This window comes from Paroedura picta, chromosome 17 (genome assembly GCF_049243985.1).
Source record: "Paroedura picta isolate Pp20150507F chromosome 17, Ppicta_v3.0, whole genome shotgun sequence".
NCBI classification, from domain to species: Eukaryota; Metazoa; Chordata; class Lepidosauria; order Squamata; family Gekkonidae; genus Paroedura; species Paroedura picta.
Genome location: NC_135385.1, coordinates 6,159,257 through 6,174,769, shown reverse-complemented (window position 1 = coordinate 6,174,769; position 15,513 = coordinate 6,159,257). Strand labels below are relative to the sequence as shown.

The following is a 15,513-nucleotide window of genomic DNA, read 5'->3' as shown; positions in this document are numbered from 1 at the left end:
TGGGGGGGGTCCGTGGGGGGGGTGTTGCTCCTTCCTAGGAGGGTCCTCCAGAGAGGGGTCCCCGGGGGTGATTCGGAGGCCCTGGCTCCGGGGAGTGGGGCGCTATCTTTGGCCCTCTGACCTCCCATGAGGCCCTGCGGGCATAGCAGCCCTCGGAGTCGGCCCTTTCCCCCCTTGGCGGCACCCACCCTCAGGCTGCCTTTCCTGGGACTCTGAAGCCACAACAATGCCACTGGGGCTGGCACGAGGCCCACTGAAAGGCCGGGCCGTGGCTGAGACCTGCTCCGTGGATGAAAAGCAGGTTCTAGTTTTCTCTTAAGTCAAGGAAAATTGAGATCTCAGAACTGAAATTAAGGACTTTATTAAATATAATAATAATAATAACAATGAGTGCTGGAGGGCTGGTGCTCATGCACGGAACCCCAAAGAAAGAAACACGCACCCCAAACAAGCCCTCCCTCCCTCAGAGACCCTAACTCAGCAACTGTTAGGGGCCAAGCCCGCTTCTCTCCAGCTGGTTGGTTGCTTGCTTGTAAGGAAGTCCCCATTTTCAGCACAGGGGGAATGATGGGAGCACCAGAAACAGGATACCAGCAGTCAGCTCCCCATTTCCTGAGTATAAGTTGGATTTCCCAGTATCACATGAAGATGCAGGTATGTCCTCAGACAGTGCTGCTTCTCCCATGGTCACTCAGAACTTCTCCAGGGCTTTAGTGAGGAGGGTGTTCAGTCGATTCACAATGGGCCTGGGATCATCATTCAATCCCGCAGCTATCATTGCATTGTCATAGATCTGCAGCCAAGGGAGAGAAAGGGTTCAATGCATGGTCAGGCTAAGGGCTGCTCTGAGTGGCATCTGTAAGGAGACTAGGTGGCGGGAGCCATTAGGGAAGCCATCTCAAAGGGACCAACTAGTGCTCTCTATGGTAGCCCCTACCCTCTTCTGGCCACACCTACAGAAAGTCACTGGAAGATTCTTTCTCTTAGGGAGGGAGGACTGTGTACCTGGCTGGGACCATGGCACATGAGGATGAACAACCACTGAGCCCTGAGCAGCAGCTGCAGACCCTCAGCTTAATGTGCCACAGGGCTGCCCCCCCAACCTATGTAGGCACCATCTTCTGTGCACCTGAAAGCACCGTGACACAACCACTCAACTCTGCCAAGTGGACTGTTCAGACCTTAGCTTGCTCTGCTGCACCTCACCTGGTCAAGCAGCATCTGGGCCAGATCCGGGTAGGTGGTCCGTAGCTGGCTGAGTTTCTTGATCAGAGGGTGCCTGGAAGAGATAGGGTGAGAAGGAACTGCTTAGTCTTCTCCTCCCTCCTGCAAGCCTGGTCACTTGCAAGTCTTGTTCCGACAGATGGAAGACGGGGTGGATGAGGTTGGGTTCCCAGCCGCGAAGGCTTAGCTCCTCTGCCATTTTTACCCCGTATTTATCTCCAGTGTTGGCTGCAGGATCTGGGCACGCTCTTCGCTGGTCTTTGCCAACTGTTGCATGCGCAGGAAGTGGCGGGCAGCACCCATCTCCAGCACAGTGATCATGGCTGGGTGCGTGTCCAGCCGTGGTGTCACCTGAAGAAAAGCCACATGGAAAGATGATGCCATTTCCTTTTCAAGTAACCTCTTTAACCAACTGCACTACTTTGCAAAGGCTGCCTCTGCTCTGAAGCTAGGGGAGAGTCCTGTTCAACACCATGCTCTCCGCTTCCTCACCGTGTCCGCAGGGCTTGCCCCATGGCTCTTTGCCTGGAGATCACCCTACAACTTGACCTTAGAGATAAAGATTCTAGAGTGAAGGAATTATTTGGAATACAACAATGTATACTCCAGGCCCATATCCAGTCACCTGCAAGCAGTGTGCCATGTTTGGTTTTTCTCCATTAAGACAAGAAGGACTACATTTGTTGTTAATGTAAACTGATAAAGCTTTTAGAGGAGAAGTTTAGGAGCTTGGTGGAGAGGATTAAAACCCTTCATGAAATCACGGAGGATTTTATTGACAGGAGCTGGGCAAACTTGCATAGGAATAAAGAGGGCAGTCCAAAGGAGAAGGAGGGGGGATTGACTCTTATGGAGCCTCCCTTCACAGCTGAAGAAGAAGAAGAAGAGTTGGTTCTTATATGCCACTTTTCCCTACCTGAAGGAGGCTCAAAGCGGCGTGCAGTCGCCTTCCCATTCCTCTCCCCACAACAGACACCGTGTGGGGCTGAAAGAGCCCTGATATCACTGCCCGGTCAGAACAATTTTATCAGTGCCATGGCAAGGCCAAGGTCACCCAGCTGGTTGCATGTGGGGGAGCGCAGAATCGAACCCGGCATGCCAGATTAGAAGTCCGCACTCCTAACCACTACACCAAACTGGCTCTCTGCAACAGGAGCCTGAAGGTGTCAAAGCAAGATGGCACTGCATTGAGCAGAGGGCTGGACTAAATGGCCTGGATGGCCTCTTCCATCTTAAATTCACATAGACATTTCAATTATACATGGTAATAAACACTTGGGGGGGTTGATGTGAGCAGACCTCCCCCCTCCCCATTGTCAGCAAACATCCTGCCATTATCCATTGCTCATAATGCCCAACTTCCACTCTCCCCAGCACACTTCCTCTTGCCTTGATAGCAGTCACCCGTGACCCCAGAGCATTCCTCATCCAGGCCAGGAGACCCTCCACGTCCTGTGAACTCAGGTGTTCTGCTGCAAGTGAAGGAGGGAAACACGGAAACAGCATGATTGTCTCAAAAGGAAGGGAACTTAAGCTACAAAATCCTTTACTTAGGTTTTTTCAGAAATGTGAAGGCCCTGGAGGAGTTGTGGGGGGGGGGGAGAAATAACTGTGGGAAACCAGTGTCTCCTCAAGGCAACCTTTCGGAGAAATTTAGGGAATACTGTAGGAGGGGACTTCCTATGAGATCTTGTATCTTTTAGAATGAGTGAAATGTTTTTAAAGACAAACTGGGCATATGGAAAACATGAACAAAACTTAAACTCAGAGGAAACCTCTGAACAGTTAACAGAGAACAGACCTCACTAAAACCATTAGCATAGGATGCACCAGCTTGTAGATCTGCATTTGGAAAATTATAACTAAACTTTCACGAATATGTCAAATCTTAAGTTCAAAATGATGCACTTCATGCTGTCAAAGCAGTACACTAGCTTAAGTTTGACAGGACAGTACGTGACATGGAAAACCGAGTTTTCTTAACACCTTCAATATTTCCAGCCACATCACCCGTCTGGTGTTGGTTGCCTCTCCCCTGTTTTCAGAGACTGCATAGCCCAGTGTCAGGAAGACTCTATTTTTGGAGGTCAAACAGAAGGGTTCAGGACACTTTGTGCAAGATGGGCTAGAAGGAAGTCTACCTTCTTTGTTTTTTTTGCACTTAACTGCTCTCGGGACTGGGACGGTTTCCTCTAAGAAAGTAGAGCTGCCGTGAACTGACGTAGAAATGCTTCGTGTAAGCGCGCTTCAGAAATAGAGTTCACGCCTGCGCTCTTATAAAAAACCCCGCGCATGCGCTCTTCGTTAATGAGTTCGCGCTTCCGCTCTTCTTCAAAGTTGATGAGCAGGCGTTGTTCAACAAAAGAGGTCCATCATCTTTTTGCGCCTATGATCGTTTAATAAGGCGCCGCGCATGCGCTCTTTTACAACGCCGCCGCGCTTGCGCTCTTCGTTAATGGCGTTCGCGCGTGCACTCTACTACAAAGGCTTAGCGCATGCGCTCTTACGGGCTTCAACGTCCCCGCGCAGGCGCTCTTCACGGATATAGTTCGCGCCTGCGCTCTTTCACAACGGCGCCACTCATGCGCTCTTCGCTAATACGATTCGCGCCTGCGTATTCCGTAAGTGGTGATAGCGCCTGCGCTCTTCAATTATAGAGTTCGCGCCTGCGTTCTCCGTTAATAGTGTTGACGCCTGCGCTCTTTATTAATGCAAGTTGCGCTTGCGCGCTTCTACAACGGGGCCGCACATGCGCATTTCAGTAATAGAGTTCGCGCATGCGCATATTTATAAAAGACTCGCGCAAGCGCTCTTCACTAATAGATTTCGCGCCTGCGCTCTTCATTAATGCAGTTCGCGCTTGCGCTCTTTCACAACGCGACACGCAGCCGCGCTGAGCTAATGCAATTCGCCTGCGCTCTTCATCAATAGAGTTCGCTCCTGTTCTGTCCTACAAAGGTGGTCTTCATTCGTAGAGTTCGATGTTCTCTGGGCCCCTGACCGCCGAGCGGGAGAGAGCTCGCTCTTGACGGGGGGGGGCTTATAAGAAGGCCGCAGGTGTCTCAAAGGTCCACGGACTACGGTTCACATAAGGCCATGCTGGCATGGCAGCCCTCGGAGGCCTGGAGAACCACTGTGTAGCCACCCCTCCCATCAGTAAAGCCTGCTTTGGCAGAGGGACACTGTTGCCAAACCCCCCCCCCCGCCCCTTGAAAGGGACCAAGCGCACGCCTGACAACCCCCTGCCCCAGCTCTTTGAAAGGGTCTTAAAGCGCATGCGTGAAAAACCCCAAACATTTTCCATGGAGCGAGGGTGGCGCCCCCTCTGCTGGCCACAGCGTGTCTCTACAACGGCGCCGCCCGCGCTCTCCATAGGCTAAAGCGGCGGGTGGGGGGGGCGGCACTGGTGCCTCTTCGGGCCCTTGTGCGAGCGAGGGTGGCTGTGCAGCTGCCGCGCATGCGCTCTGAGCGTTTTCCATGGAGCGAGGGTGGCGCCCCCTCTGCTGGCCACAGCGTGTCTCTACAATGGCGCCGCCCGCGCTCTCCATAGGCTAAAGCGGCGGGTGGGGGGGCGGCACTGGTGCCTCTTCGGGCCCTTGTGCGAGCGAGGGTGGCTGTGCAGCTGTCGCGCATGCGCTCTGAGCGTTTTCCATGGAGCGAGGGTGGCGCCCCCTCTGCTGGCCACAGCGTGTCTCTACAACGGCGCCGCCCGCGCTCTCCATAGGCTAAAGCGGCGGGTGGGGGGGGGCGGCGCTGGTGCCTCTTCGGGCCCTTGTACGAGCGAGGGTGGCTGTGCAGCTGCCGCGCATGCGCTCTGAGCGTTTTCCATGGAGCGCGGGTGGCGCCCCCTCTGCTGGCCACAGCGTGTCTCTACAACGGCGCCGCCCGCGCTCTCCATAGGCTAAAGCGGCGGGTGGGGGGGGCGGCGCTGGTGCCTCTTCGGGCCCTTGTGCGAGCGAGGGTGGCTGTGCAGCTGCCGCGCATGCGCTCTGAGCGTTTTCCATGGAGCGAGGGTGGCGCCCCCTCTGCTGGCCACAGCGTGTCTCTACAACGGCGCCGCCCGCGCTCTCCATAGGCTAAAGCGGCGGGTGGGGGGGCGGCACTCTTGCCTCTTCGGGCCCTTGTGCGAGCGAGGGTGTCTCTGCACCAGTCGCGCATGCGCTCTTCCTTGCTAGAGACGACGAGAAAGGGCTTATCACGCATGCGCCCTGAGCCTCTCGTGGGCGTGGCTTGCCTGATCCGCCCCCGCGGGCGGCCAGCCAGCCTTCCGCCCTTCTTCCCCCCGTCTCTATGCTCCGGACTTCCGCCGAGGCGTGCTGGCTGCGGCGCTTGTGCCGCGGGGACCGGCCGGGTCGGGATGGACGAGGACGACTTCAAGGAGCTGCGCGGGCGGCTGCGGAGGAGGCGGGGCCGGCGGAGGCAGGCGCAGGAGGCGGAGGGCCCCGGGAAGGGAGACCCGCCTCCCCCCTCTGCCTCGTCCGGCTGGGCTCTGGGGCAGCCGACTCCTGCGGCGGGAACGCTTAGCGGGGCCGAGGAGGACGAGGAGCCGACGGGGGGCGGCGGCGTTAGGGTCCAGCTGTGCGGCCGGGAGCCCTCCGGCCAGGGGGCCGCCCGCCAGCAGCGCCACGCCAACCGGTGAGCCCCCCCTCCTCCTCCTCCTCCTCCTCTCCCCGGGCAGCTCCCTCGAGACAGCAGCAGCAGGAGGAGGAGGAGGAGGCCCTGCGGGTTGTCTGGCTGGCTGCCTCCTGCCCGCCGCCCCCCTGGGGCTTGGCACCGGAGGCTCGGGGCGTGGAGGGAGGGAGGGAGGGGGCCCCCTCTGCCCACCCCCAGCTCTCTGGAGCCTCGTCTGTGCTGGCGCTGGAGAGCTTGCCCGGAGGACAGGGATCCCTGACGCAGGTGGCCTTTTGTTTGCTCGCTCCTCCCGAGGAAGAGGGAAGCAAGGAACAGAACTGCCCAAGGACTCTCTGGGTCCCTCATCTGTCCTGGTGCTCTTTCAGTCTGGATTTCGGACCTGGTTACAGGACAGGAGCTGCGCTAGTGGCCTCAGTTGGTGTGGAAACACCTGTTTTTCATCTCCAGATGCTTGGATGACATGGAGAGGCTTCGGGCGTCCTCCACAAGCAGCATTTCCGAGTGCCCTCTCTGCAGGAAGGCCTTCAGCACCCTCGAGAGCCGAAGCAGCCACCTGAAGCGTTGTGCCGCTAGTTTGGCCATTCCTCCCACTCTGATGCTTCAGGTAGTGCGACAGCAGAGCTCCACCCCTGGGAGGAGTGCCCTCCTGCCCACACCCCTCAGGTGAGCAGCATGGAGGTTCCTTGCAGCCAGGTGATAATAAGGGTATGGTTGGGGCTGGGCTCCTGTTTGTCCTTTGGCCTCTGTTTAGGGTGGAGAAAATGACTATGTACTTGCCTGGAGGTTGGCATTTTCTGTACGGTAAAGCTTGTTGGGCAGCGGGTGAAATCTAATTGGGATTCAGAGCCATTGTTTCCGCAACCAATAGTACAAAATAAAGCAGGGTTGTTATAGAGGGTGGGGAGATAAGTCAGTCTTCTGGTGGTGAGGAAACAGAGCAAGCAAAGCGAAGTCACAGCAACTTCTTGGCTGTAGTAAGAATATGAGCCTTTCCCCAGGACAGCAGTAAACAATCCTGCCAGAGGAGGGTCTTTAGAGATAGTTGAATTGCACCTGGGGGAGGGGGATAGATGGAGTGGCCACCCTTTCTCAGGGAAAAAGACAGCTCAGGATCTTGAAGAGCCCTGCCAGGTTGCTGCACTTAAAAGGTCAAAATAGAGATTGGCTTTATAAACAGGACTGGTTTGTAAGCACCTTTCTCCTGTCTTTCAGCGCACAGTCAATCCTCCATGCCTTGTCTAACTAGGAGATTTCAGGGCAGTTGCTTCTTTTGCAGCCCTGGTTGCCGTTGACTTGGCTTTTCCTCTTATGCTCAGTGGACTGAAGCGAAAAGTCTCCTCTTGCATGGAACAGTCAGCAAAGAAGCAAAAGACCAGCATCAAAATAGGAGCTGCAGAGGAGGATTTGCTGGTTGCCATGGCAATGTCACGGTCTCTCCATGAGGAAGAGGAGACGAAGGCCAGATTGCTGATAAGTGGGAACCAGAACAAAGCTCAGCCAGGGAGGAAGAACCTTGGAGGTCAGTCTGTGGGGTTCCAAAAGGGAGGGGGAACGGTTGCATAATAGGAGGTGGCATTGTTCTGCTGAGCTGGGTGTAATTTTGTAGAAGAGCACAGCTGCTCATCTGGGAGAGCTGGCTCTTTGGAGGATGTAACAAGGATCTTCTCTCCGTGTGATGGTGTAGGGAAAAAGAAACGCGTGAAGCCTCCTCACTCGCCACCAACACTCTTGCTTCAAGACCCGGAGGAGGCCCGCAGACAAACAGCAGAGCGCGTGGCCTTGCTGCTCTCTGAAGTGGATGAGTTCCCCAGCACCCCCCCTCTGCCCCCCAGCCGACTCGTGGCATCGGAGTTGTCCGGGAAAGAGAACTGTCCTCTGGCCGTGTCTAAAGGGACAGCGTCGTCTTTGTGGGAACGTAGCTCTCTCATAGGACTGTCTGCTCTAGCACCTGGTGGTGTGGCTGGCTTGCCACTGCCTGCTTTGCCGTGGCAAACAGATAAGGTGTGTGTTTGCAGACTAGGGGTGTGGGTTGGCCAGCCGCACAGTGCACCTCAGGTGCACTTTCCATTGGTCGCAGCTGCTATAAGATGCTGCTGTTTTTTTGTCCTGTGTACTTTTATTTGGAGGCTTAAATATTTGAAGGTGTGGAACTGCCTGGTACCAAGCACTGGACCATCACTTTTCTCGTGGTGCCTGCTGACACTGGCAATGGCTCTGTACGGCCTGTGGCACAAGCCTTTCTGACTTCACCGAGCAGCTCCCCCGCCCGCCCGTCTTTTAAAAAAGGGAACATATCTGGGTTTGGATTTGGGGGCATTAGCAGGCAACTCTCTTTCACCAGCATGCACTGCCTCCCTGCTACAGGTTGTAACTTTAACATGACAGAGCCAAGATAGAAAGATAGGAGGGAAAGACACAAGACAGTTTTGCAAGAACTGAAATATGTGCAAAGCCTAGACTTATTTTACTGCCTTAATATGATAAACTGCATCATTTGTTAGTTAGCATATTCGATTGCACTACTGGGTGCAGTTTTTAAAAATAACAGTATAAATGCCTAGGGTTTGTACAACAATGGAATACTGAATCCATGCAGTTTATAACAAATCTGTACTGGGTAATTCATCAATAATTTTTAAAAACTCAATATATAATATATAATATATATAAATATAATAAATAAATAAAATAATATGTATCTTCATGCTTGGGCCTTAATAATCTGCAAGGAAGTTCAGACTTGTTCCATGATTTATCAGGGTGGATGAGAAGATTGTTCCTGGATGTTCATCTCACTGCCTGACAAATGAGGAAGTCAAATGCTTGCAGTGTCCTGGAAGGGCAAATAAACATCTTCTGTCCCCTGAAAAGTAGAGTGTTGACTGAATCAGAAGCTGATGTTTCTGGTATTTTTATTTTCCAGACAGGACTGCTGTGCAAGCATTTGGCTTCTCCGTTTGTCAGCCAGTGGAGTAACTGTCCAGTGATTATCATTCCATCCAGTCCGACAAAAGTCATGAAATGAAAGTGTCCTCCTTGATTATTCCAGTTTGCATGGGCAGATTTATGTTGTTATCTATAGAATCCATGGATTGTCCCCTTATTGTTTGTTCACTGCTTTGGTTCAGGATCCTTCAGTGGTTGGCTTTGCAGTCACAGACTTCTATTTCTTTTTGGTGTTGTTTCCTCCAAGGAAGGAAGGAATCCTCTTTTGGCATCCTGCTCCATAGAGACGAATACTGAATATTTGGAGGGCAATCCTGCAGACTGCCTCTTGGTGGCTCCTGTCCCACAATGTTAATGCCGACCTGTACACTTAATTAATATGCCCTGTACCCCTTTTCCAGACACTGGTGCAGAGCACAGCTTTGGGCTTGGTCATACCAGAGGTTGAGGAGAAGCTTCTCCAAGAAAGCTGTGGCAGAGATCTTCCAGGCAAGAGTCCTGGGGGGGGCAGGAAGGGTACAGAGGGATGCAGCCAGGAAGAAGAAGGGGCCCTGAATGATCTGATGGAGCTTGCTGGAGAAGGGCTGACACTCACTCAGTGGAATCCAGCTGCCCAGCAAGCAGAGGAGCGAGGTGAGGAACGGCTGCCATGGCATGGTGTATGGGGAGAGTGGTCCCTGGGAGTGGGTGGGTGATGGTCCTCCTGCACGAGCAGATGGCTGCCAGGGTCACAGCAGTTCTCTGAATGCCGTTTTTTTCCTTATTGAGGCCAAGAGTGGGTGCCTGCCGATGTCTCGCAGAGTAGTCTGGACAAGTCAATTGAGAAGAAGCCGCCTCTGGGAAGCTGCAGTCCATCCGTAAGAGCATACCCTTTATTTATTTACTATTTATATTCCGCCCTAGTATTACACAATACTAGTTAGCCTCTCTCTGGTGGAGGAAGATGCATCAGGAAGAATTCTGGAACTGCAAGGGGAACAGCTCCCCAGCCACTTTGGAGTACCTGACTGGCCACAGGGCCTCTAGAAAACTGGACCCTGGTGATTTCTATTCACAAGCCTGGGGAAGTGAGCTGTGGGCCACCCAAAAAATGTTGCTCTTTGAGGGCCCCCACTGGTTTTGCTCTGGCAACAGAAGAGTGCTTCTGTGGAAATTTTCTGTCTCTTCCTGGCTGTAGTTTCTGCTGGCCTCGCTGGCTTCTGCTTTCAAGGGGATGGTGAATAATCCACACCTGAGTGATGTCCAGGTCCAGGTGGACAGTGGGGAGCTCTTCTATGCTCACCTGTTTGTGCTTTATGCTCGCTGCCCACAGCTAATGGAAGTGGTAAGTCAGAGGGTGGGAGTGGTGCCTGACTTTGTGTGCTTGTGCTAGGGACGTTATATGCACCCCCCATCGGAGAAAAAAAGTGTGTTTGAGTACTGCAGCTGTCCTGAAATGATACAAAAAAATAGAAGATTCTTGGCCCGCTTCAGCAGCTGCAGAGAGTGCAGCATGGTGAGTTTCTGCTGCTTCTTCCCTTGTGGTGCCAGGTGGACCAGACAGGTATCTGGGTGGCAGAAAGAGGGGAGGAAGTGAAGGCCCGTCGTGTGCTGCTAAGTGATGTCTCCGGAGAGGCTGCTAGGGTGTTCTTGAACTACCTCTACACGGCTGAGCACTTCATTCCTCCGCGTGTCCTGTCCGATGTTGCTGCTCTGGCCATAAGGTTTGTGCACTGATGCTCCTTCAGGGCATTTCTGGCTCGCAGATGGGCTCCCTCGCCTGCTGCTGTAGTCAGAGAAAGGGAGGTGGGTATGGAGAGGAGGAGAAGGAAGGCCTTTCTTTGTGTTTGTCTTGTTTATAGGTTTGGGGTGGCAGAGCTAGTGGCTCTGTGTACAAACCAGAGCTGGAGTGGGCAGACTGCGGTTGGTGACTCTGGTCAAGAAGAGGAGGAAAGAGTGGAGAAGTTTGAAGAGCTCTTGAAGTCTATATGGGTAGGCGAAGAGGAAGAGGACAAAGTCTTGGTGCCAGAGGAGCTGGGCAGTGAGAACGTGGTCGATGTGCAGGAGTTAGAGGAGATCTATGAGTTTGCTGCCACCCAGCGGAAAGCCAAGGAGGAAGAGAGGCACAGCAGCGTGGTGGCTGAGACTGGGGCCATGCCAGGGGGTTCCTCAGGAGGGGAAGAATGCTTGGGCGCATCCCAGTGGCAGGGCCAGGCCAGGAAACAGATGGGCCCCACTTTTCCTCTTGCGCTCTTGCAAGATTCTGAGGAGCAGAGGCCTCTGGGAGCTGTGGGCAGAAGACATGGGGAGGCACTGCCGGAGCTGGCTGAGACTCCGAGGTCGCTTGGTGAGCAGAGCCTCCCGGCTGTGGCTTGGGAGGGGGACTCTTTGGAGCTTTTTCACCAGAGCTACAGTGGCAGGGAACCCAGCAATGATGCAGCTCATGAGGACCTTGTTGTCACGAAGGCTTCCACTCCCCTAGGACTGCTGCTTCCACGGGACTTTCCTAGCGGTGGCTCTCAAGTGCTGCTTGGCGAACTAGCTGACAGATTCTCTTCTTCCTCTCCCAAGCAGAGAGGAGGTTTTGGCAGCGATCTCTCGCTTGCTCTCTTTTCTCCAGCCCCACAGGAGGCAAGGGGAAAGCCCTGCCAACTCGGAGCACAGCAGAGAGCAACGTCTGCAGGAACAGCTGCCAGCGGTGTCACAGACAATCTCAAAGATGCCCCAGTCCCTCCATGTTCACCTGTGGCCCTGGAGATGGGCCCAGAGAAGTGGCAGACAGAAGCACCAGGATTCCTTCCCAAGGATGGTTCTCTTGGGCTGGAGGGGGGCATTCCCTGTGCCCAGGGCAGGGGGCCACCTTTGCGCAGAATGCTTCTGGGAGCTCAAGCACGTCCTGGTGGTGAGAGGATCACTCTCCCGCTGAACCCAAATGACACACAGGTTGGAAAGCTTCGCTCTGCCTTTGGACCTGAAGCTCAGGCTCCTGGAGATGCTCAGAGCAGCCATCCCACTCAGAAGTCTGCTGTGGTCCTGTCCCTGAAGAGGCAGTCTCCACCCCCCCTGGGCCACCACTCTCCAACTTCCTCCGCCTGCCTGCCGAGAGATGGGAAGCCTGTGGCTGACGTGGTGGTGATTCTGGATGACAGTGAAGAGGAGGCGGAGGCACAGCTGTCCTGGGGCAGCTCCGTGCTGGAGGCAGAGCTGCCCTTTCCTGAGGATGACCTTGGCTGTGTTTTCAGTGTGGCAAGTCCTAGGGGGCTGCGGGCTGCTAAGGCCGGCAGTTGCCAGCCGGCCAGTCCTCCAAGTCACGTGTTGATGAGAAATGGCACACCGACAGAGGAGGATGGCAGCCACCCTCAGAGGCTGGATTTGGGGGATCAAAGTGATGCGATGGCAACCTTGCCTCTCGCCCAGAGGCTGTCAAAGACACCTGGTGAGCCCAGGCCCCTCTCTGGCCTTGCCACTCATGTGTGTCATGCAGTCTGTTGGATATGAGCTCTGTCACTAACCCACTGCTTAATTGTGGGTGGGGTGGGAGGCTGCTGGATCCTATTTCCTATCTTGGCCCAGCCAAATGCCTCCATTTATTTTCCTCTGATGTTCTCCCCAAGTATCTGGCACTTAAGAAATATCCTTCCAATTTCTTCAACAGATCTTGTCCGCCGTGAGGGGGAAGTGCCTTGCACCACCCCACTTACTCCGATGCCGTCTTACTCTATCATGGAGACCCCGGTGCTGAAGAAAGAATTGAGCAGGTTGGTCCTCGTATCAGGAGAGAAACTGGTTCCTTAACGGGGGGGGGGGGGGGGGGGGTAGGAGAGACCAAAGGAATGGCACTCAGGAAGTGTTGCAAATGCCATCTTTGGCTGCTCTCTCATAGGTTTGGGGTCCGCACTCTGCCCAAGCCGCAGATGGTCTTGAAACTGAAAGAGATATTTCAGTACACTCACCGGAGATCTGAGCCCAGAGACGTCACGGCATCCTCACAGCTAGGCTTGTCCTCCGGCACCCAGGCAGCCCCAAGACCACCACCGACAGCTGCCTGCACGGGCTGCCCTGGGCCTCCACAGCAGCTTCTGGCTGGAGGGTGCCTTGGGGGCTCCTCTGGAGCAGGTGATCAAGGGCAGATGGCCAAGCAGGACTGTTTACCAAGTGGGTCAAGAAGTTGGAAGAGAGCAGTGGAGGGTGCCCACGGTCTCGTGGCATCGCAGAAGGTGGACTCACTCGCAGGGTCCGGCACTGACACATCTCTTCTTCTGAGGAGGTAAGGAACTGGACTGGGGCTGGTATTCTCGTGCCTGGGGATGAGCAGAGGCGCTCTCTCATGGAAAAAGAAAACATTTGCTTAAACTGAACTAGCAAAGGTAGGCCTTACGGTCTTGGCTTTTGTGTCAGCAGAAGCCTCTCCTTTGAGAGCAAGCCATAAGTTTAAGGCTAGTTGAAGGTTCTTCTGTCTGGCTCTGATATGGGTTTCCTGTTCCCTTCCTCTCTTCCAGTTCTTCCACTGAATTTGAGACCAGCTTGCTGGCTGAAGAGGAGGAGGAGGAGGAGGAGGAAGACACCCCAGCCTTTCGGTCAGCCTGCCGCGCAGAAGTGTTAGTGGCATTGCGGAAGTACATCTATTCCAGGCCAGCTCTCTGCCGGCAGATTCTGTTTTACCAGCCCTTTGAGCTTGCTAGACTGCAGTCTGAACTGAAGCAGAATGGCATCAGGATTGCCCTGGGCAGGCTGCTGGAATTCCTGGACACTCACTGTATCACCTTTACCACAGCAGAAGCTCGGAGAGAGAAACAGAAGCAGAGGAGGCACCGGGAGGGGGGGAAGAGGAGGAGATACTGAGTGGTTGGGCAGGATGGTCCTGGGCAGGCTGCTGCTTCCTGTGTCCCCGTTTCGTATTTCTTTTCAAGGATGGAGAGGCTGGGTGGCCAGCCGGTATCAGGGCAGAGCCCTTGGCCTTTCTTTAAGAAGAAAAAGTTCCTCCTCCTAGGAGAATTGGAGGTCAGGGGGAGGAGTATCTTGTCCACCCTGGTTTTTCTTTAGGGTAGCCATCTGTTGTGTTTCTGTGCTAAAGAGTTGTCATGCGCCTCCTTGTATAATGAAAGTGTTCTTTTGTAAATATGCGTGCAGTGAATTTTATGTGGCCCAGAATAGTCCTGCTTTAGAAATGAGGCTCCTGGGCACCATAGACAGTCGTGCACTAGGACAGTTTTTCACGGAGCCAGCCAGAGGGGCAGGGTAGAGATCTTGGGCTTGCTTTTGAGCAGGGTTCAAGGGCTGCTCAGAGATGTAGATGTTGTTGCACTAACTGGGAACACAAAAGCAAAACAAACCAGAAGGAAAAATCAAGACACAAATCCCTGCAGGATGCTTGGAAGCCATTTAAAATCACCTAAATTCAACCCACACTCCTATGTATTCCCCAGGTAAGAAAATGGCAGAACTCTGTCTAAAAGTCTGCCTTGCATGGTAAACAAATCAAGTTGAGGAAAGCATAAAGGACAAAAAGACTCATTTAAGATGGTGGCAAATCTACCCCAATGAGATAAATGGAATCAGAGAAATTGAGGAGGGGGTTGCCAAAAGCAGGAGACAAACAAGGTATCTGAAGCAGCAAACTACATAGCTGGGTGGTTATATTAGGAAGAATTACTGAGGGAAGTGGGGGGGGGGGAGATGACAGAGAAGCCAAATGGATTATTTGCATTTGTGTTCAGTCTGGGAAGGGTGGAACATATCCAGCCTATTTTCAGGAAGTAAGTTTGAAGACCTAAATCAAACAGGTGATATGATAAGGCTCTAGGACTATAGGAGCAATTGAGTATCTAGGTCTTCCTGGCATTTACTTAAGAATCCTTAGGGTAATCAAATGTGAAATTGGTGATCTCATAATCAATGAGCCACTGTACCAGAAGCCTAAAGTTGCAAATATTACACCAAGGAAAAGCAGAAAATTAGTTCCAGGCAAATATATAGACAAACTGTTATTAGTAACATAAAGAAACAAAGCCTGCTGAGGCAGAATCAGTAGGAAAGAGCAAAAGCCCGGTTGCACCTTACAGACCAACCAAATGTCTGTTGGGGTATGAACTTCCATGAGTCACTTCTTGAGGAAGAATCAGCATGACTTCTGCAGAGGGCAACTCTGCCCTTTTAAGTTCTTTGAAAAGTGCCTGAACCTCTGTAGTTTTGATGTCAGGAATTAGGTTAATTATACATACATATACATGTGTAACAGCACTTCTTCAGTATTTCAACAGGACACTTTTTAAAAATGATCATTCAGTTTCAAAGTATTTTCTTGCATGGACAGAACTTACCTTCAGTCACACTGTGAAGATCCTTGTGCTGCAATCCAGCTCCTGCCCCCCAAAAAGGTTAAAAATCTAAACAGCCAATGGTCAGCCAGAAACCCTGAGTAAAAAGCCCTTCTATTTCTACCAACTTTATAAAAAACTCTTGGCTGGCACCATGTCTACCATATTGGGACATTACATAGACTTTCAAGAGACTTTTGATAAAGAACCATTATTCTGATGCACAGTAGTGACATATGGGTCAATTTTAGGTATTGAAAATTGGGAAGACAGCTGGTAAGCTGAGAGAATAAATTGAAATGTTCTTGCAATGGTAGAAAATAAGCAATGAGGGTCCAACAAGGGCCAGTATTAAGGTCCAGTGGTATTTGTCGGTCATAAATGATCAGAAATTCATGTATATAGACCTATGTGT

At 52.9% G+C, this 15,513-nt stretch overlaps 2 protein-coding genes across 5 annotated transcripts; one reads left to right on the top strand and one right to left on the bottom strand.

Annotated features, from left to right (window-relative positions):
- Positions 1-345: 345 nt before the first annotated feature.
- LOC143827243 (heat shock protein 75 kDa, mitochondrial-like) lies at positions 346-3,653 on the bottom strand. Of its 4 annotated transcripts, none has more exons than XM_077316683.1 (5): positions 3,366-3,653; positions 2,614-2,693; positions 1,430-1,575; positions 1,207-1,279; positions 346-793 (listed from the first exon to the last, which is right to left on the bottom strand). In XM_077316683.1, exons 2-5 carry the CDS (start codon positions 2,650-2,652, stop codon positions 692-694), a joined length of 360 nt encoding a protein of 119 aa, XP_077172798.1. In that variant the 5' UTR covers positions 2,653-2,693; positions 3,366-3,653; the 3' UTR covers positions 346-691. The 4 variants fall into 4 exon arrangements, with proteins under 4 accessions (XP_077172798.1, XP_077172794.1, XP_077172795.1 ...); XM_077316679.1 differs by having other exon boundaries at positions 2,614-2,696; positions 3,366-3,652; XM_077316680.1 differs by having other exon boundaries at positions 2,614-2,696; positions 3,391-3,652.
- Positions 3,654-5,408: 1,755 nt separating this feature from the next.
- SLX4 (SLX4 structure-specific endonuclease subunit) lies at positions 5,409-13,900 on the top strand. The gene is made up of 12 exons (XM_077316294.1): positions 5,409-5,859; positions 6,304-6,519; positions 7,173-7,375; positions 7,541-7,857; positions 9,204-9,435; positions 9,571-9,659; positions 9,980-10,126; positions 10,333-10,505; positions 10,644-12,217; positions 12,437-12,539; positions 12,665-13,048; positions 13,281-13,900. The coding sequence occupies exons 1-12, from the start codon at positions 5,426-5,428 to the stop codon at positions 13,621-13,623; spliced, it is 4,215 nt and encodes a 1,404-aa protein (XP_077172409.1). The 5' UTR covers positions 5,409-5,425; the 3' UTR covers positions 13,624-13,900.
- Positions 13,901-15,513: the final 1,613 nt, after the last annotated feature.

Coding starts and splice junctions, on each gene's coding strand:
- LOC143827243 (XM_077316683.1), bottom strand. CDS start 2,652: ATGAGGAATGCTCTGGGGTCACGGGTGACTGCTATCAAG. Junction 1,576..2,613: donor CACGGGTGACTGCTATCAAG/GCAAGAGGAAGT, acceptor GCTTTTCTTCAG/GTGACACCACGGCTGGACAC. Junction 1,280..1,429: donor ACACTGGAGATAAATACGGG/GTAAAAATGGCA, acceptor TATCTCTTCCAG/GCACCCTCTGATCAAGAAAC.
- SLX4 (XM_077316294.1), top strand. CDS start 5,426: ATGCGCCCTGAGCCTCTCGTGGGCGTGGCTTGCCTGATCCGCCCCCGC. Junction 9,436..9,570: donor CCAGCAAGCAGAGGAGCGAG/GTGAGGAACGGC, acceptor TTCCTTATTGAG/GCCAAGAGTGGGTGCCTGCC. Junction 13,049..13,280: donor ACATCTCTTCTTCTGAGGAG/GTAAGGAACTGG, acceptor CCTCTCTTCCAG/TTCTTCCACTGAATTTGAGA.